The 19,023-nt window shown below is 35.0% G+C and overlaps 4 protein-coding genes across 4 annotated transcripts; 2 read left to right on the top strand and 2 right to left on the bottom strand.

Moving 5' to 3' along the window:
- Positions 1 to 237: 237 nt before the first annotated feature.
- Positions 238 to 6,779, bottom strand: LOC147564319 (putative receptor-like serine/threonine-protein kinase At5g57670). The gene is made up of 8 exons (XM_086644994.1): positions 6,619 to 6,779; positions 6,290 to 6,530; positions 5,946 to 6,200; positions 5,686 to 5,843; positions 5,140 to 5,219; positions 4,904 to 5,039; positions 1,207 to 1,356; positions 238 to 534 (listed from the first exon to the last, which is right to left on the bottom strand). The coding sequence occupies exons 2-8, from the start codon at positions 6,492 to 6,494 to the stop codon at positions 376 to 378; spliced, it is 1,143 nt and encodes a 380-aa protein (XP_086501120.1). The 5' UTR covers positions 6,495 to 6,530; positions 6,619 to 6,779; the 3' UTR covers positions 238 to 375.
- Positions 1,540 to 4,497, top strand: LOC147564320 (uncharacterized). Its single transcript, XM_086646767.1, has 5 exons — positions 1,540 to 1,584; positions 1,786 to 1,981; positions 3,067 to 3,128; positions 3,667 to 3,739; positions 4,280 to 4,497. The coding sequence occupies exons 1-5, from the start codon at positions 1,540 to 1,542 to the stop codon at positions 4,345 to 4,347; spliced, it is 444 nt and encodes a 147-aa protein (XP_086502893.1). The 3' UTR covers positions 4,348 to 4,497.
- A 3,108-nt stretch (positions 6,780 to 9,887) lies between the features above and the next one.
- On the bottom strand, positions 9,888 to 15,686 carry LOC147564318 (Afadin/alpha-actinin-binding protein). Its single transcript, XM_086645002.1, has 16 exons — positions 15,395 to 15,686; positions 15,254 to 15,282; positions 15,051 to 15,162; positions 14,856 to 14,953; positions 13,521 to 13,617; positions 13,282 to 13,371; positions 13,134 to 13,196; positions 12,924 to 12,998; positions 12,764 to 12,829; positions 12,608 to 12,685; positions 12,114 to 12,224; positions 11,884 to 11,961; positions 11,630 to 11,749; positions 10,939 to 10,982; positions 10,805 to 10,861; positions 9,888 to 10,135 (listed from the first exon to the last, which is right to left on the bottom strand). The coding sequence occupies exons 1-15, from the start codon at positions 15,425 to 15,427 to the stop codon at positions 10,825 to 10,827; spliced, it is 1,131 nt and encodes a 376-aa protein (XP_086501128.1). The 5' UTR covers positions 15,428 to 15,686; the 3' UTR covers positions 9,888 to 10,135; positions 10,805 to 10,824.
- A 1,411-nt stretch (positions 15,687 to 17,097) lies between these two features.
- On the top strand, positions 17,098 to 18,384 carry LOC147564317 (fasciclin-like arabinogalactan protein 14). Its single transcript, XM_086644993.1, has one exon. It carries the CDS (start codon positions 17,270 to 17,272, stop codon positions 18,188 to 18,190), a length of 921 nt encoding a protein of 306 aa, XP_086501119.1. The 5' UTR covers positions 17,098 to 17,269; the 3' UTR covers positions 18,191 to 18,384.
- Positions 18,385 to 19,023: the final 639 nt, after the last annotated feature.

Below are 19,023 nucleotides of genomic sequence, written 5' to 3'. Positions count from 1 at the left end.
TCAAACATTTAAACCGTATATATTTTGGGATATCTTCGTCCGTCAGATGCAAAAACCACGTAAAGAATAAACGGCCAGACTTATCTCCTGAGTAACTAACTGAGCTGTTTTAATATAATAGATATATATAATAGATATATATATATGCATGTTAAATTACTTAGATTTTTATTTTAGAAGTTTTTGATTAATATTTGAAGAATGTCTCACTAGTGTGTTTATGTATAATTATTCTACTTTATAAATCATGTTGCAATTTATGTAACCAATTTAATTTGATCATAACCACAGACCACTAGGTTCAAATGTGAACAATTTTGGTTCATCAATATAACATGATAATACGTACTTGTTTTACATAATTAACTCTTTGAACTAAGAACTATTCGTAGATATCGAATCAAGAGGTGAAGTTGAAAATGGACTATCGAATTCACATTCTAGATCCTCAAAACCACAAAATTCATCATCTTCTTCCTCAGGCATTGTCCAATTCTCTTTTATCATTTCTCCATCTACCATTATCTCCAATACCTGCAATTTTCAACTTTAAAGCATCACTTAAACCCCAAACACAACTACAAAACTTATTTGAATTTGGGCCCGGTTTGCTCTCATTTTAAGGGTCATTTTAGGGTTGTTTACTAGATTTTGCTTTGTTTTCATATATTTTTCACATTTTTTGAGATAGGTTTGGTGGACGTGACTAGTGGCTTAACTATTAGAAGATTATTCAATAAAAAAGAAAATGATCAGAACCCCGCCCTACCAAAATAAACAAGACAAGAAAATCCAATTTGAGAGACTAGGCCATGAAAACGATGTGGTGGATAAAGTCAGTAAAAACAAATCACCGTCTCATTGACAAATTCAAGATGACATTATCGAATTATATTAGCAAAATTATGAAAAAAATATAATAGAATGTAGATGTCATTTTAGATGCTTAAAATAGTCTTTTATCTGGTAAACAACTAAGGAAGAATAAGCTAAATTTGTATGATATTTATCTAGTTTGAGTAGTCTATCTCCAAGGGTTGTTCATCAGCTAAAATCAATTGAGGTGGTTACCTAATATCTCTGTAAATTATGGGTAAAATTAAGAAAACTAGACACCAATTGCCTTTATTTAATGAAACAAAGATCGAAATCAAACAATAAAATAAAATAAAATAAAAACGTCACTTCGAGGAAATACAAAAGTACCTGGGTCATGGTAGGACGCCAAGAGGGAGACGCCCGTGTACAAAGCAATGCTGTGAAGGCCATTCGATTCAATTGTATAATATCATAGTCACAACCAAGTTTTGGATCTATTAGCTTTTCTGCTTCCCCTTCACTCAATAATGGTTTTGCCTGTTTAGATTAATTACAGTTATTGTTAGCTTCCCTAGTTCTTAATTCAAGAATGCTTCTACTATTCTAAAGAAACAAGCACTACAAAACAGACGGGTTTTAGCTACGCTCTTTTTGTTACGGACAACGCATGCCGTAGCTATTAGTCACCATTTTGTTATGGATTTTTGTGGGACGTAGCAAATGACGGCCAATAGCTACAAAATTTTTGTGCACTTGCTACGCATGGTCTGTAGCAAGTGTGTCACTCACATAAATTTTCAACAAATTGGAATATGCCTTTTGGCTACGGCTTTCTGGGCATAGCAAATGGTGGCCATTTGTTACGAACAATTCGTAGTTAATGGGTCAAAATAGTAGCAAATTTTGATTAAATTCGGGCGCCAAAAAATTCGACGAGAAATTTAAGGTGCTCGCGGGAAAGAAAAGGCGAAATTTTGGGGAAGATTTGGGCGCGAGAAGTTTTTATTTTATTGGCCAAGAGAAGTTTTCAGAGAGAGTCTAACAGGAAGTAAAAGGGAGAGTTCTAGCAGAAAGGGAGAGAGAGTTCGAGCGGGAAGAGAAAGAAAGTTCTACCGGGAAGAGAGAGAGTTAGAGCGGAGAAAAATCAAGAGATTCTTCAAAGGTAAGGTCAAAACGTTTTTCTTTTCTTGTGTTTCTTACTGATTTGATCTAGATCTAGGGTTTTGTCAAAACTAAACTGATTTCCAAAACTGCTGAGAAGATGTTTAAAGAAGTTGATGGCGTTGTTGTTCTTACTGCTTAGATCTAGATCGAGGGTTTTGTTTTCATTGTTATTTTGAACATCACAACATCTATAACATCCCCTTATTTTTTATTACCAGGTATGAATATTTGAGATACTTACTGATTTGAGTACAAGAATATTAGAGATTTACATTTTAGATCTAATGATTGAGTTTTATTTGATGCATTATCACTTTAATTTGTTGCTATTGATTAATAGTTTCTATCTTAATTTTGTATTTTTTTTGTTTTAGTTTGAACTTCTGGAGGACTTGATATTGGTACACAAGGCTTAACTATTGAGGGTAGTAACTAGTGCTTGAATGATTGAATAGAATAGTGAACATCAAATTGCAACAAGTAGAATATTCAAGTCGAAATGTCGAGAAAACTAGTTATAGATAGATGGGTTGTGGATTTTGGGTTGAAATTTAGAAATCAATATAGTGTTCACAAACGTAATGGAATAATACCATAATGTGTATTAAGAAATTATGGGTCGAAATGGTGGTAGGAAAATGTATTTTGATTTAGTGAGCTTGGGTCGAACATTAGTTGAATTAATTTAGCGAAGTCTATTCATACAAATTGAAGTGAAGACTGTGCATTAGCTAGAACCTTTTGGATCAAATGGCAAGACAGTAGTGTGAGGTAGATACATCTTGACTGAGTGAAAATATTATTTTTTTACTCGGTGAACAAAGAATGAGAGCTTATAGGTTTTGTGTTAATTGCGCAGAAGACCATTTAGTTGAAGAGTAATTCTACATCAAGTAGATTTGTCCTCTTTGTTGTTATTCTTGCCTCAACTTCTCTGAATTGAACACCGTAAGAACTAAAAAGACTAAACAAATGATGTTGGTTGTATTCTTTGTGTTTTAGTTGTTATTGTTCATGGTTCTCAATCTGACCTTTATTGTTTGTGCGATTTATTTTTGTAAGTTTCACTATTTGTTAGTGCAGGGGAGTGTGCAATCAAGAAGCTGATGGATACCTGCCTTAAGGGAAAACGAGAATGGAGTAAGGTCTCATTAATTCATTATTCAGCTTATCTCTACTATTCTTTAGTAAAAAACCTACACAAATGGCAGGCTCTTGCAGGATCTCCCAAGTGAATTCCAATGTATGAAAAATATCGTAGAGAAACTTGGATATGAACTAAGGAGCCAATTTTGTTAAACTTTAGACATAGTTAGGTTTGTTTCATTACATTTCTCCCCTTGCAGTTTTTGGTGAACTCTTAAGGAATTTAGTATTGTTCTTTGTGATTAGTAAAACTAAGGTATTTATGAATCACTAATGATGATTGATTCTTCTGATTGACGAAGAGATATGGGCATTTAACTTGGGAATGGTCAAAGGGGATTCACAGTTATTTGCATCGTATGGTGTTTGTTCTTCTATATAAATTTTGTGCCTTCTTTGGTCTTGACAGTCCCTGGTTCATGGTAGTTTTCTCCAAACTTGTTTGTGCATTGTTTATTCTGGCTTTCTGTTATACTTCAGCTTTTCACTTTGAGATTCATTGTTATGATCTTGTTTACCAAGGGTTTATATGTGCAGCCAGGAGAGAAAGTTGTTCTAAGCGTAGATGCACGCCCATCAGACGTCGCAAAGTTTAGCCAACAGATACAAGGTAAAGTGCTTAACATTCAAACATATTCTTTTTGTCGTAAAATGAAAAACCTCAGGATCCCAATAGTACTTCTTGTTTGTTATGGATGTTTACAAATTCTTAAAATGTTTATAGGATGTTTAACATAAAGCCTTGAGGTAAACTATAGGGCTTGAACTGCAAATGAATGAGTCAATTTTAGCATACTTGTATTTTAACTTTGCACATTCATTTACTCCTTAGTTTGCTTACATTTAGATGCTGCTTGGTGGATCTTGTAACTATGGTTAGGATGTCTTACTCAAGACTTTCTAAATAAATCTATTTGTTGTTTGTACTTTATGGGATCTTGATGGGTTCCCTTACGGTTGTGTTAGATAGGCATTTCCTAGGAAAAAGAGAAGATAAGTAGTTAAAATATGAATTTAATAGGTTTTTTGTTAGCATTTCTTTAAATCATGAATTATATTTGAATGAAAAATGTGATTATGTTCTTGATTTTATTTGAAGTACCATTGTTTTTCATTTAATTGTAATGATATTTTGTATCTCTTGTTACAGGAAAAGTTGGAGAAGCGAACCCTCATACTAGATTCTTTTTGTTAATACATATTACGTTAAACTGTTAAATATATAAACATGGGTTAGTTTAGATTGTTCACTCGATGTATTACGTTTATATTTTGGTTAACTCAATTTGATGAATGTAAAAGTGCCAAGAGTTTCTTTTATGTACAAATGATTTTTAATGAATGAATTGACGAAACAGATTATTGGCATATCTTATTATATATGCAGTTTGGTTATATATGTATATACGAATTGATGCAGGTTTCACAGTAGCTACAAGTTGAACATGGTCATTATTAATGAACTTTTACGGCATTAAAGATTTTAAAGGTGCAAGACTTTTTGCTACGGACAATTCCATCACTAATAAATGATCAATGGTCATACTTTTTGAACCTTTTAGTTACGCCAAAATCCATAGCAAATACCTTCAAGCAGTAGGTATGGACAATAAGCGTAGCAAAAAGTTCGTAGCTAAAACCTTTTGTGACGGCAATATTAGTTACGAGGACAATGTCGTAGCAAAATGTCTCTTGCTACGGATATTTGGGCAACTGCTACGGCCGCAGTCCGTAACTAATGCCGGTCTATTTTGTAGTGAAGGAGAAACATTACCCAGTTGAGTAAGCTTTGGTGAGATCCATCGACAGGTTTTCTTCCGGAAATGATTTCTAAGAGAAAGATTCCGTAAGCGAAAACATCAGTCTTCTCGTCAACAATTCCATGCATGAAATATTCAGGGGCCAAGCATCTTGTGAAATATACAAATCAAAATCAAATTGAGAGGTTTTTGTTTTTTAGGATGAGAAATGAAGTTCAATTTAAAAGTGGGAAGGACTAAAATTACATACCCAAATGTACCTTCAATTGGAACAATAGAGTGATGAGTCCATTGAGATGGAAGCCATTTTGCTAGCCCGAAATCCGAAATCTAACACATTTGAACAAACACATTATACTTAATATGTATTATGGAATTAACTACCATTGTACATCAGTTTTGGGTATTTTAGCATCCTTTACTATAACCCTCCCTTAGCCAATGTGGGACTATTCACACTAGGTATAGTCCTCGTAACCCCATAAACGAGCCTCACACGACGCCTAACCTGGGCTGACACCCTAGAAGCCGCGGATGAGCGTCTATAGTTTAGCCCATATAGTAGCTTAGGCTAGCCTACTAATGGTTATGTTCAGAATGGTACTCTAATACGTAACTTTTTGTTCCGAATAATTGGGTCGATCTAACCATCATTGGCTCATTATAGCCTATATAAATCAACCACCTCATGTAGAAATTCCTCATTCTGCCTTACCGAAATATGTGATCGCCGTATAATTGTGTAAAATTGTGTTCTTTACAAAACAAAACAAAAGGGATGAAGTAGGCTCAATACCTTAGGCTCATAATCTGCAGTCAAGAGAACATTGGAGGTCTTAATATCTCTATGAATAATCCTTCTTTGACAACCTTTATGTAAATAGTTGAGTCCTCTTGCTGTTCCAACTGCAATTTTATACCTTACTTTCCAACTCATTAATGGTGAATTCTCATCTGCAAAATCACAAGATATAATCAAAATCATAACTCCATTTCTTTTCTTTTAAAGGGGTTTCTTGATTTTGATCTGAATTTTAAAGTTGATGAAATTATTACCATGAAGAAGAGAAGCAACTGATCCATGAAGTGAGAATTCAAAGATTAAATGAAGTCCATTATCAATACAACAACCCAAAAATGAAGATATATTTGGATGATTAACATGAACAATTGTTCCAAGTTCTGTTAAAAATTCTTTCTCTTTTCTTTCATCACTTGAATCTTTTGTTAATCTTTTGACTGCAATTATTTGTCCATTTTTCAATTCTCCTCTGTAAACTTCAGCATACCCACCTCTTCCAACCAAATTATCTGAAAACCCCATTCATTCAAATTCAAAAATCAGATTAAAAAAAAAACTCTAATTTAGTTCATTTTTTGTAAGAAGGAAAGAAAGAAACCTATATTGAAACCCTTAGTTGCAGTAAAGATTTCTTCAAATGAGAAGCATTTCCAAGTGGGTTTTTGAGATTGATCTGTTTGTGGTAAAATTAAGGGTATGGGTTCTTTTTTGTTTTCATTTTCATGAACATTGTTGTTATGATCTTCCTTTGAAAATGAGAATAGTCGTTTTAGGCTTCTTGTTCTTAGATATAATTGGCGCATTTTTTTTTATACAAGTCTTTGTAAATGATGAGTTTTCTGCATTTAAACAAACAGAGAAAGATTAAGTAATGACCAAATGAAACAAAAATGAGAATAATTTGATGAAATAAAACTAACCCCATACCTTGGATTATAGCTATGACCAAATAAAACTGACTTCTATGCAAAATGTAGAGTGAAGGGAGCATTTATTTGCTACAAAGATTTAGAGGATGAAGAAGAGAGTTCGTTTCTCTTTCTACACATGTTATACTGCAAGAATTAAGGGAACATTTATACATTCCCAAAATGGGTGATGAGATCTTTTCTTTTATGTATGCTTAGGGAGGGGTAGCTAATTGGGGTGGTTAAGATTTCTGAAAAGGGGGTGATTAGTAGATAAAAATTACTTGATGACTCATGCCAGCCTTTGCTCTTGGCATTTCTCGCGGACCTCAGACGGGCTCAACCGTGTTGTTCAAGCCCGACACGGAATAGGTCCAGTCCAAGTACGTAACAAATAGAGTTATTTTAAAGATCTCTGTTGGAGACACAAAATATTTGGAGTGTCTCTATTTTGCCACTCGAAAAGAAAATCTTCTTTGACACTTGACAATTAAAATTTTTCGAGTTTTTCTAGAATGTCCCATTAAAGATCTTCTAAAAAAGGAAACTCAATTGAGACTTGACATATAGGACAATTAGAAGAAAAAAAATTGTTTTACATAATGAAGATGGTAACCAATTCCATATCTGATGGCAACAAAGAAGAGTGCCCCCTTATAAGAGATTATGTACTATTAGTAGTTTCATATTATACGAAGAATTTCAAATTACTCAAATATGGAGAGGATTCCAGAGTCTATAGTCATGAGTTCTTCCGTTTTAACAAATTTCTAATGTATTTGCAAATTAGAATAAAATTCTCAATCTCAAAACTCAAAATTCCAAATCTCAAAACTTTAAAAGATTCAAATTTAAAAAAGATGATTGATATCTTGTAAACTGTGAAGAGGGTTGTGACTCTATAGCAGTTCCAAAATAAGATCCCTCCACTGATTGAGGAAAACAAATTAATAAGAATTTGGGGATCACTATGTCACCTAATTAGTTGTTTTTGATATTTTAAACTCTCTTGGAAATAATTTATGCAAAAATTTATTTAATGATATAACTGTTGTACCCTTATTGTATGATCTATAGTTTTAGTCGTTCACCGAATACAGAAGAGTGCTCGCACTTTAGCTGTATCAGATGAAAATCCACAATAGTCCTATGTTATGAAATTGAGGTCATTAAAAAAGAACAAGATCAATCATATCATGACTTAAAATTCATAATACATACAAGTTACTCTATACATATAGGAATATTGCCAATATGAACAGTTTACAAGCATGGAAATAAAATAGAACAAATAACTAATCTTCTAAATTAAGTTGCTAATGAGTTGAATATGTTAAAGCCATCTACAAATTTGCCCATTCATCCCATATCTATATAAGAAAACAGTTTGGTTTTTGCAACACGTAATAAGTTTCATCCACAAATCTCACCAGTGCAGTACTTTTTCTAAATCTTAGCCGTCCCTGTAGAAGCACGGACCACAACCTCAATAAAATTCCAAGGTCGACAAGTAAACCCTGAATCATCAAGTCTATCGGCCTTTTCCTTCCTACGAAAGTTTATTGTTTTTGGAGATCGAGAGGAAGAACTAGAAGAAGAACCATCAAAGGAAAAAGACGAGGATGATGACTTTGAATGACAAGGCGAAGACATTGAATCACCTTCTGTCTCAGAGCTCCAAAACTCAACCCGACCCGAGCCCATCTTATCGAGGTTGTTTCCACCCATTTTACTTCTTTTACTCTTCTTCCAAAATAACACCCTTGACCACGACGAGCCCTTAGTTTCCTGAGTACATGGCTGGGGAGGAAATAGACCAACCATGGCACTCGGTGGAGGACTAAGAGGCGGAAGTGGATCATGGGTTCTAGGGTTTATCGGTGTCCCTGGAGCCAACTCCCATTTGAATGGTATACCTTGTGAAGATCCATAGTAGATATGAGAAGAAAGACCAAGTGATGAATCTCTAGTAAGAAGTTTGTTAGTGAAAATATCATCTCCTTGTAGTAATGAAGACATATTGCAACTTTTCTTCTTTTCAATTGAGTTTTCGACGTAAATAACATCTTTGCACTCCATTTTGCTCAAAATTATTCCAACACTTTTCTGAGTTACGAAATACTTATTTTGCTTTTTCTGGTTGATGATTGATGATTGATGATTGATTGACGAATGAATTTTTAGTCGTAGAATGACTTGAAATTTAAAGGGTTTGAGTTATCATACTTTAGAGGAGAGTGACATGATATTAGGGAGCAATATCCATTGCTTTCGGCACCAAAAAGGTGATTCGGGTCAAATTCATGGGGTTTTTTAAATTAATTGGCAAATGGAAGGTAACTTCAACAAGTGAGCTAAGTTTACAACGGGCGACTCCTACATGTGCAGTAACCAGACCCGAAAGACTCGTTTACTTTTTAATTTGTTTTAAGGTCACTCATGAGCATGGGTTAGGGTGGTCAGGCTATCCCAACCCGCATTGATGTTAAATTTAGAAACCCATATAGTGGGTATTATTAGGAGTTTTGTGTTTGTGGGTCATTGAAGTGACAAAACAGACAATATTATTAACACGTTGAAAGATTAGACAAGTTAGGCCCTGTGATCAAGTATTATTGCAATATACTGTGTATATATATATATAGGGTATCTGCTTGACTACCTATCTTAAAGAGGTCAATCTATTGATCAAATTGATTTCATATTAGTACTAGTAAATAAATAAGTTCTCTGTAACTCAACTTCTTTAATGACGGTAGAATCATATATTTCCATTTAACATTGTTCGTTATTGCTTGCTTTAACACCAATTATCGCTAAGAAATGAGTCATAGATTATTAATTACTTCATATATTTGATTTTGTGTATCAAGCAAAGTTGATTTCATAAAGTAAACAAAGACAATCAAGTAACCTAATGAAACTAAGTGACCTTTCCATATTTACAGCAAATTGTATGTACTGTCTTGATTCATTAGTACTTCATTATTATACTTTATTTCTTTTCACATTGCAAGTTATTGATTTGATTGCAAAACCCGACAATTTTAATTTAAAGCGATAAAACATCACAGACCCATCCACGTGTAATCAGCGTACCGAAATCCATTTCTCGGACTTTCAATACAGAGAATCTGATTTGTTCGAAGATAAATAGTAACTCCAAATAAATTTCAATACTCTCCCACTCAAAGAAGAGCTCATAGAGCCAATCAGATCCAACGAGTGAAAAAATATTCAAAGAAAACGAAACAGTGTAGTACGATAATAGAAAGAACAAGTCAGCTCTGAGTACAATTTATAACCCGATAAACACTAGAGATAGAGAAGGTAAAAATACATAAACTGAATCTCTGGTACAAAGTATAAGATACTCTTAGTATTAAGAGAAGTTCTCATGATAAACAATTCCTGATAACTACCTGTATCACTAAGGTCTAAGCCTGGATACTAACTACCATTCGGAACATGTTTACAAAGTTTACACAAGTTATGTTGTCGGATTCAAACCATCTGATCTGGTGTTTCTAGACTTCCTGAAACACAGCAAAACAAATAGTTTATTAGAACTATACCATTGATGATAATAGAACAGTTTCCGTTTCAGATGATTCGATAATGAACTTATTTAATAAAGGGTTCAAAAAGAGCTGCAGATCATAATTAGGTTAAATATTTGAGGAATTTGTCGAGATCGAAAGCTTTTATGAAGGTTGTATTAATGCATTTCTATGAGCTGTCAGCAAAAGCAAACTAAGGGCATAGTTCAATAATGTGTAACATACCAAACATGGGTACTCTTTTTTAGCATTATTTTTGGTGTGAGATACTTCGACACTTGTTTTGGAAACTTGAACTAGTCGTTCAGATACCTGAAGTCGCTTTAGTGGGTATCGTATGGAACTTTGGATGTACTCGCGAGTACTTGCACATAATGGTTTTAGTAAAATACATACTACTAAAAGGCGGTGTTTGTACATACATCACAAGTCAAACAAAAACAAACGTTCTGAAACGAAATCAACTCATTTCAAACTATCTATGGTATCGGGGAAGCAAATAAGTTTATGAGCAATGGGAGTTGATGGGTAATCAAATAATAAGTTAAAACAACAAAATAGTTGCAGCAAAATTTCAGAATTATATAACTTAAAGATGAGAAGACAGAAAAGGAAACAAGTAGAACTAAAGTAAATAAAGGATACCTTAGCTGGTTCTCGAAGATTCATTCTCTCTCAGAATCTAAATGCCCATTCGTTCTTCTGCATAGAGTAACGAATTCGCGTAAATAAATATTCATGCAAATGAAGTACCACCTTAAACAAATTTGAAGCAATACCTTGGCCTGCCAGATTTTGGGAGATGTTTGGACATTATTGACGCCTGCATGTAAATACCACATGATCAGAATGACAGAGAGAACAAAATTGAAGAAGAAAGTTAAACTAAATAGTAGATGTTAATGGGAGTTCAGGTGCAACCAATAGGTGGTTTCTAAAAGATAATATAATAGTACGGACATCAGACTGTAGCAATGCAACCTTTAACAGGAAAGTTCCTTGCACATAAATAGAAAAGTTTATAGTTGTTACTTATTACAATTAAAATGGACATTTTCGTGCCAAAATGGATTTCAGAGGGTTAACATATATGGGTGGTAAGTTAGCATAACCGGACACATGTATATATTTCCCGCAATTTAGTAGTCCAACGTATATGCAACTTCACTCATCCACGTATTGATTCAGATGCTTCCTCTCTCTTACATATATATTATCATCTCTAAGAGGTTTTAGATTTCGTTGCTAAAACTAATAAGATAGAGGACAAAAAGACTAGTTCAATACTCAGGGGATTGACTGTTAATAAAAAAAACTAAGAAAGCTTAATGGTGAAATGAAAAAGAAATACGGTTGCACACAACAAACTATTAAAAGGACTATCAATGTTACATAACATCTCCAGTACTTGGAAACAGCATTTTATGGTCAATTTTCGAAACTAATTCCACAACTAGAAGATAACACCACCTGCTCCAGGATAATGCTCCTGGCCTCGACAAGTTGAGCTTCAAGCTCCAGCTCCCTTTCAGTTGCTTCAGAAGTAACCTCTGCTCCTTTTTGTGCATCTTGTAGTTCAACCATCCGCTCCTTCACAATTAAAAATGTCCAATGTGAAATTATAAAACACAATCATCAGGAATTTGACTTGCATCCTAGAGAATTAACAGAAAACACAGACCAATTGCAACGAATATTGGAACGTGTATTTAAAGTCAACACACCTTTATAGAAGACATTTTCGTTCGTAGGCTCTCTTCTATTTGATCTCTAGCCATAGGAAATGGCAGGTCAAAGACATCCTGGAAGTACATAAACAACTTAAAAGAAAATATATAAAACTTTGACTGAAGTGCGATATCTACCGTTAAGAAAAAATCAAATGAAACAAAAGAACTAACGACGAAATAAGAATAATTAATTACTTGTCAAGCAAAAGAAGTTTGTGTATTACCGTCTTACCACCCAGCGGAGATTGAGGGGGATTGGCATCAAGTTTGTCAGTGACACCGGAAGTTTGTTTTGATAATCCATTTGGAGCATTCAAGAACTCACGCATGTCCATCTATATACAAAAACCAAGAACTCAACCGCAGTCCACACTGTAATGTAGAAGTTCTCACAAGCACTAATAAGAAAGATACATAGCCAAAAAGCAACTGATATAGACAATGAGTATATAACTATCAAGTGTTGAACTGATAAATGTAGATTGACAAAAATTGTAACACAGTAAGATACAACTTCTAAACTTTGTGAAGAAAAAAGTCCCATGTTCAATTAGACTACAGCAACATCAAATGATTAATGAGTCTCCATTACAATTTTAAAACAGTAACATTTGATATTTTAAACCATAAAACCAACCAAACAAGCTTCTCGCGTTCAATCAGTCTATACTAGAAAGTCAGAAAGTACATAAAAAAAGCAACAAAAGATCATAATTACCTGCATTGATCGTAATAAAGCCCTCAAGTCAGCATTCTCTGCCATGAGCTCTTGCTTCTTGACCTCATAAGCATCCACCTACCAATCGCGCAAAATTAGAGTAAAGAGATAACCATTAAACATCAATAGATGGTTATATGCAATTATCCTTCTTACGATCATTTTGGAGAAATCACTATCAGCTTTCTTTCCAGTCCAAGTCCCACGTTGACGCCCTTCTTTCTGTTAACAAGTTCCAAAAAAGAGGACAAGTTAGGTGGATGCAGTTATACGCTTCCCCTTTAGATACTCTTCCCAAAAATGGACCAATGGATACCTGAAGTAGATTCATTATCTCCATTCCTGACTTTGATTCCTTTTTCTTCTCCATCAATACTTGATTTAACCTCTCCTGCAGAAAATAATGTACGGTTATTGCATTAAATCTTAACATAAACATTTTTCACCTGGTAAGTAGTGGGGTAATATTAACACTACGCCTCAAAAAGGGAACACAAATGTAGCAATTGAATGCAACATGGCTTACCTGCAACTTTATATAATCCTTCTCTTTTTTCTTCATTTCGTGTATTTGCTGAGTTCGAACTTGCTTTATAGTAGCATATGTCAAAACTAATGCTTGTCAGGAGATTTACATCTGGGGAGCAAAGCAAAAAAGAACCAAGTGTCCTAACCTGATTACCAATAACCATCCTTTGAAATTCATCCCGCTCCTGCTGTAGTTTATCGATTTGGGCCTTGAAGGCTGCGGCAGCTTTAGCTTCCTGATCATATAAAAATTTGAAACATCCAAAAAAAACGTTAGCCTGGTTGTTACAGAATGACTCTGGTATCCATGGAACAAATCAAATTTGTGTCTTTCATAATAAGTCAAATCCACTGTATCACTTGCTTCAGAATTCAGAGTGCAGACCTTTCTAGTAATTGTAGCCAACTCTCGATCTTTTGCTACTAACTGTGCCTCAAGCCGCTCAACTTTGGCTTCTAATCTTGACATGTCAGATACCAGTCTACACAATGAGGATAATACGTTATCTAGCATGCAACAGAAAAAGATTGTGTGCCCGCAAGAGTTAAAACGCTTATAAAAATGGGAGCTTCACATTCATTTCATTTTCAGTTTCGAGCATTTTCAAATTGAAGGTTCATATCCTGCTCCAGTCGGAGGTCAACTATGTTGCTTCAAGTATAATATTATTTTTATTGGCATTAGAAAGAACAAAGAAGGTAGTGGCTTATCTAAAGTAAATACCCAAAATGGGTATATTCCATCCTTGTTCAAGTTAGTGGATTATGTTAGGGACTTGGTGGCTTCTGGTCGACTTGAAATGAGGCATATTCCATCCTTGGAACAACCTGCTGATTTGTTTACAAAAGGACTTGCTAAGGACTTGTTCCTCAATCTTAGAGGCAAGCTAATGGTTCTGATCGACCCATCATCTTGAGGGGGCATGACAATGAACACAATTATGAGTGTAATCTAAGTGTCAACATAAGTGAAGAAGAAGGTGTTACTAAGGTGTAAGTGAGAAAAGATATAAGTAATGTGGGACTATATTTCTAACACAAAGTGTTCTTTAGAGATGTAACAATTCACCATGAATAGTAGAAATACGGCACTAATGCGACAAAGGTTGATTTTGTAGACCGGCATCAAAAGTGGGTCGAGAAGACCAACCTTGTTGCCGATAATGGTCAAATTCACCATTCGTGGTACTGAAAATCTAACTCCCAACATTTGGATGATTGGTCTGTAGAGTTCAAGACCTGCGACATTACACAGGTATACAGTATACCAAGTTGAATTCGATGAGGCGAGAGCTTCATCTCAAGCTAATTTAGCCACATTACCAAGTGACAATACTTCTCACGGTTTTACTTTCTTCAGGTCAAAAATAGTACGTTATACCTACAACTGGCAAGGTTTACCACCAATTGGCCAATAAATAAATCTCTTCTAATAAATAAGTGGTCTAGATTAGGGTACATTACCTCCACATTGTAAGAAATTCCCTGGAGTCCTTAGAAGACATTAACATTTTCTTGGGTTGAGGAAAACATTTGGTCACTATGTTACTACAATGAAGGATTCAAATTTGAACCAAAATACAAGTTGTTCCTTTTTCATGTATTCTTCGTGGAGATACCCCCCCCCCCCCCCCCCCCCCCCCCCCCCAATTTTGTTGTAATAAGTCTTTTCTAGAGTTAATGAAGAAACTAATAAAATCAAAAGGGGTTTCATTTTCACCTCTGTCTTTGCTCATTTGTAGATTCCCTAAAATCAATATCTCGTTGTCTCTGTTGAAGAAGTGAATATAGACAATTACAGGTTCTAGCAATCGAGATCTACAACGAAAAACCCAACACAAAGACCAAATCAAAATCAGCAAAAAATCATTCAAATCAATATGCACAAATCAAGGGGAAATGGAGCTCAACTCACCGGATCATTAGCAAATAGATCAAGAGAAGCAGGAAATCCAAATGTAACTAATGTTTGATTCAGATACTTAGCACAATGATCTAGGTTTTCAGTGTTAGCAAATGCGTATTCCCTACACACACCAAAAAAAAACCTAGAAATTTCATCGCATGCCTAAAGCACAAAGTAAACCTAGAAATTTAAGGAGATGAAGAAGTACTAACCCTAATCCGAAATTTGACTGAGTAGATGCCTGCATTGAGTATTTAGTTAAAAAAAACACCATTAAAATGAGAAAAGAACAGTAAATGCCACAGAAAGAGATTGATAAAGAAGTTAGTTTGAGTTCAGTAATGAAATCGTACTGTGAGATCGAAGTCCGTATCCGTCGGAGCCATTACTGCGGAGCTTCACTGTGTTTTTCTAGAGAGAGAAAGTAGAGAGAGAGAGAGAGAGAGAGGATTTGAGTGAAGCTTGGGATCTATAGAAGAAGATAAAAGAGGAAAAAATTTGAAAAATAATTAGGGGAGTTAAATAAGTTAAGTAGCGTTTACGTTTATTATGCGCGCGCTAACAGATAAAAAAGAAAGTATTTAACGACATCCCCCGTGAGAATGTTTTCTTTGGTCCATGTTCATCTAACCTAGGATTTTATTTTCTTTAATATAGTAATAAACTTTCTTTATATAATTGTTTTCTTATTTTTCTTCCTCTTCTTACATTTTTTGTCTTTAGAAGAATGAGAAGTTTCAAATTTTTTTATTTTAGTCGACAAACAGAGAGAGAACTCTCACATGTGTCGTCTATGATTGGTATCGGTGTCAAATGTGTTGGGTGGTCCTAGTTCAGTTCGTTTTTTGGACTTGAAGAATTCGAGGACTGCACCAACTTTTGGTTGTTAGTCGGATCCATGGTAATATAAAGGCTTGTCAAGGATGAATACGATTAGTATCAACAAAAAAAAAGGATGAATACATTTCAATATGTCCCATAGATCAGCCCGCCTTGTATGTGTAGGCGGGTCGAACTGGTTTGCAGACAATTTTGGCAGGCCATACTGGCCTGTATACGACTCTGGCGAGCCAGACTGGTTTGGGGCCGACTTTGTACGTCATACCAGTCCAACCAGCCCGTTTGACACGACCAATTATTGTTAAAGATTTCCTTCCAAAGCTAACTCAGTAGAAAAGGGTGGCATTTAGTTGGATGTCTACTGAGCATTCCCTTGGGCAATTCTAAAGGTGTCTGTATAATTGATTTTGATGGAGTATAATTGGTTTTGATGGCGCAATTACACGTGGAGGGCTTTTGAATTTTATCTTCGAAGAAGCGTCAAAAGCAATAATCAGATGCGTCTATACAACCACCTGCATCCCTTACATGATTGGTTTCTTAGGATCTTGAAAATGGCAACATAGAGCTCTGATTTCCTCTTCAAGCATCTCATATGCCTGAGACATGTCATAGGCTTGGGCAAGAATAAGGTGCCCACTTTAGGTCTTATGGAAGTATGGAACCACTAAAAAAATTAAATTTTGGTTGGGCAAGAGACCCACATTAGGTTAAAGAAAGTGGTAGACTAAACATGAATTTTTTTTAGTGACTTCGAAAATGAATTGTGTGCTTTCTGAATTGAGTAACGTGGTATACTAGGTTGGGCCTCAGGCAGTTGGCTCCTGCTCTAAAGAACTTATGATACCGAATTACTAAACAAAGCAGAGAAACTACTTGATAATCTATTCGCTACAAAAAAAATTTGACAAATCTATTATATAAAATAAAGGAAAATGCCTATCGGCCTGACATTTTTTTTTTGTTGAAAGCTCTGCGCGACACTTATTCTAGTCGGGATTCATCTGAGATAAGTGTCGAACAGAACATCAGGATTGTAAAATAAATTAGTTATTCCGAAATTGTAAATCAGCCACAACTCTCATTTTTTTTTTCTAGAACACTTACCAAGACCCACAAAAATAGGCCAATGGTTTTCTCCTACTAAATTTAGTGAATTAGAAGAAGTCAATATTTCTTCCTACTAAATCTCATTCCACCAACAGTCTTTGAACAAAAATCAACCCAAAAAAGTTGCACAACCTAGCTATCTTCATTGTCATCCTAGCTAATAACACATTCTCTTCCATATTTAGTGCTATCTCCCTCTCTTCCCCTCTCTCTACCTATGCATATATATTCTTGATCACATCTCATTCATCCTCATTGTGATTCATCCATTAGCAAAGATGAAGACCCAATCTACACTTTCTCTTATCTTGTTCTCTTTCTTCTTTCTATTCACTTTATCAAAAGCTTTTGACATTACTAAAATGCTCAAAACCTACTCTGATTTTAGTACCTTCAATGACTATCTAACACAAACCCAACTTGCCCAAGAGATAAATCGACGTGAAACGATTACCGTTCTTGCTGTCGATAATTCGGGTATGTCACAATTATCAGGAAAATCACAAGATGTGATTAAAAGAGTAATGGGTCTTCATGTCATTCTAGATTACTATGATGTTTCTAAGTTACAAAAACTCTCAAATAAGACAGCTCTTCTTACAACTTTGTTTCAATCAACTGGACTAGCTATTGGCCAACAAGGGTTCTTAAATGTTACAGACATGACTTCAGGAGAAGTTGCATTCGGGTCTGCTGTTAAAGGTTCATCTCTTGATTCAAAACTTGTTAAGTCAATTGTGGCTCAACCTTACAATATTTCAGTATTGCAAATAAGTTCTATTATTGTCCCAACCGGTATCGAAAACTCGAATAATAATTCGACCCATGCTCCACCACCTCCACCACCACCACCACATAAGGCAACAGCACCATCTCCAGCAACCAGCCCATCTAAGGCTCCAGCAGGATCTCCTCCTCCTAAGTCTGCTAAAGCTCCTGCACCATCAAAAAAAGATGATGCTTCTTCACCAACTGCAGATAGTCCTTCTGAGGTTGCAGCTGACTCACCTAAAGTGAGTTCCCCTCCTTCACCTGTTCCGGCTTCTGCCGATGCTCCTTTAGGTAATAATGCAGCCGATGCACCGGCTACAGCTGATGCACCGGCTAGTTCGAAGAAATCTTCGGGTACACGCGCTAGTTTTGGTGTTTTTGTTGCTGGTTTTATGGTGGTTGTGTCTTCTTTTTGGGTTGCTTTATAATTCTTTGGGAGATATGAATAAGATCATGAAGAAGAAAATGAAGAAGATAAAAGAAGGTTGGTTATTTGAGAGAGTAAACAGTGAGGCAATGTTGGCTATCTATTTGGGATTCATCTCTATGATACTCAGTTTCTCTCATAATTAATAATGTATAACTCAAAATAATAATACAAGTGGAAATTTTCTTTTTCTTATTGGGTGTTTGCAGAATATTTCATGTTATTAACCTCACAAACTTAGGTTTGGGAAGTGTTATGGGCACACACTTTCTTACAAAGCCTAAATGGGCTATTCCATCTGTCTGATGTGTGAGAATAGTCTCAGATGGAAGGGGTATCTAGTAACAAAGAATATCTCTTAACAAAAAAAAAAAAAAAAAGTAACAAAGAATATAATGTATAGGTCCTTTTTATTTATTTTCAATTGATTTTGAGTTGACTGACCACAAACATAACATAATATCAGATTTAGACTCATACATGATAGGTTTAAAAGCTACGCGTGTTCCACGTCACTCGAAAAGAAAAGAAAAGAAAAACACGTGATATGCTTAAAGAAACTCACTGGAGATAGTTTTGTAATGACTACACTTTTAACAAAAATATTTGCTCTTCTTTTATGAAAGAGTAAAATTTGAACACTGATCAGGCCAGTCTCTCCAATGGACTTTTTTGTTTTTACCTTTTTCCAAACTCTGCAATGGAGTTAGGAATATATACTACTTATTCACATTGAGATATGATTCAATGAACCCATAACTTCAACCAGAAGTGCCCCCACAGCTATCAAAATCCAGTAGTGATTAAATTCTTGATCTTATTTAAAGAGTAATT

The sequence above is a fragment of the Eschscholzia californica genome, unplaced genomic scaffold (genome assembly GCF_041429995.1).
Source record: "Eschscholzia californica isolate CP2 unplaced genomic scaffold, dmEscCali1.0.p SCAF_1, whole genome shotgun sequence".
Taxonomy (NCBI): domain Eukaryota; kingdom Viridiplantae; phylum Streptophyta; class Magnoliopsida; order Ranunculales; family Papaveraceae; genus Eschscholzia; species Eschscholzia californica.
This window is presented reverse-complemented; position numbering and strand designations above follow the sequence as displayed.

What these genes read in the sequence shown, in the direction of transcription:
- LOC147564320 (XM_086646767.1), top strand. Translation starts at nt 1,540, where the DNA reads ATGACGGCCAATAGCTACAAAATTTTTGTGCACTTGCTACGCATG. An exon ending in TTGTGCACTTGCTACGCATG is followed by an intron (nt 1,585 to 1,785) that starts GTCTGTAGCAAG and finishes GGGAAAGAAAAG; the next exon opens with GCGAAATTTTGGGGAAGATT. An exon ending in GTTTAGCCAACAGATACAAG is followed by an intron (nt 3,740 to 4,279) that starts GTAAAGTGCTTA and finishes CTCTTGTTACAG; the next exon opens with GAAAAGTTGGAGAAGCGAAC.
- LOC147564319 (XM_086644994.1), bottom strand. Translation starts at nt 6,494, where the DNA reads ATGCGCCAATTATATCTAAGAACAAGAAGCCTAAAACGACTATTCTCA. An exon ending in CTGCAGATTATGAGCCTAAG is followed by an intron (nt 5,220 to 5,685) that starts GTATTGAGCCTA and finishes CAAATGTGTTAG; the next exon opens with ATTTCGGATTTCGGGCTAGC. An exon ending in ACCAAAGCTTACTCAACTGG is followed by an intron (nt 1,357 to 4,903) that starts GTAATGTTTCTC and finishes TAATCTAAACAG; the next exon opens with GCAAAACCATTATTGAGTGA.
- LOC147564318 (XM_086645002.1), bottom strand. Translation starts at nt 15,427, where the DNA reads ATGGCTCCGACGGATACGGACTTCGATCTCACA. An exon ending in GGATGGTTATTGGTAATCAG is followed by an intron (nt 13,197 to 13,281) that starts GTTAGGACACTT and finishes GCTACTATAAAG; the next exon opens with CAAGTTCGAACTCAGCAAAT. An exon ending in AGGATTATATAAAGTTGCAG is followed by an intron (nt 12,999 to 13,133) that starts GTAAGCCATGTT and finishes TATTTTCTGCAG; the next exon opens with GAGAGGTTAAATCAAGTATT.
- LOC147564317 (XM_086644993.1), top strand. Translation starts at nt 17,270, where the DNA reads ATGAAGACCCAATCTACACTTTCTCTTATCTTGTTCTCTTTCTTCTTT.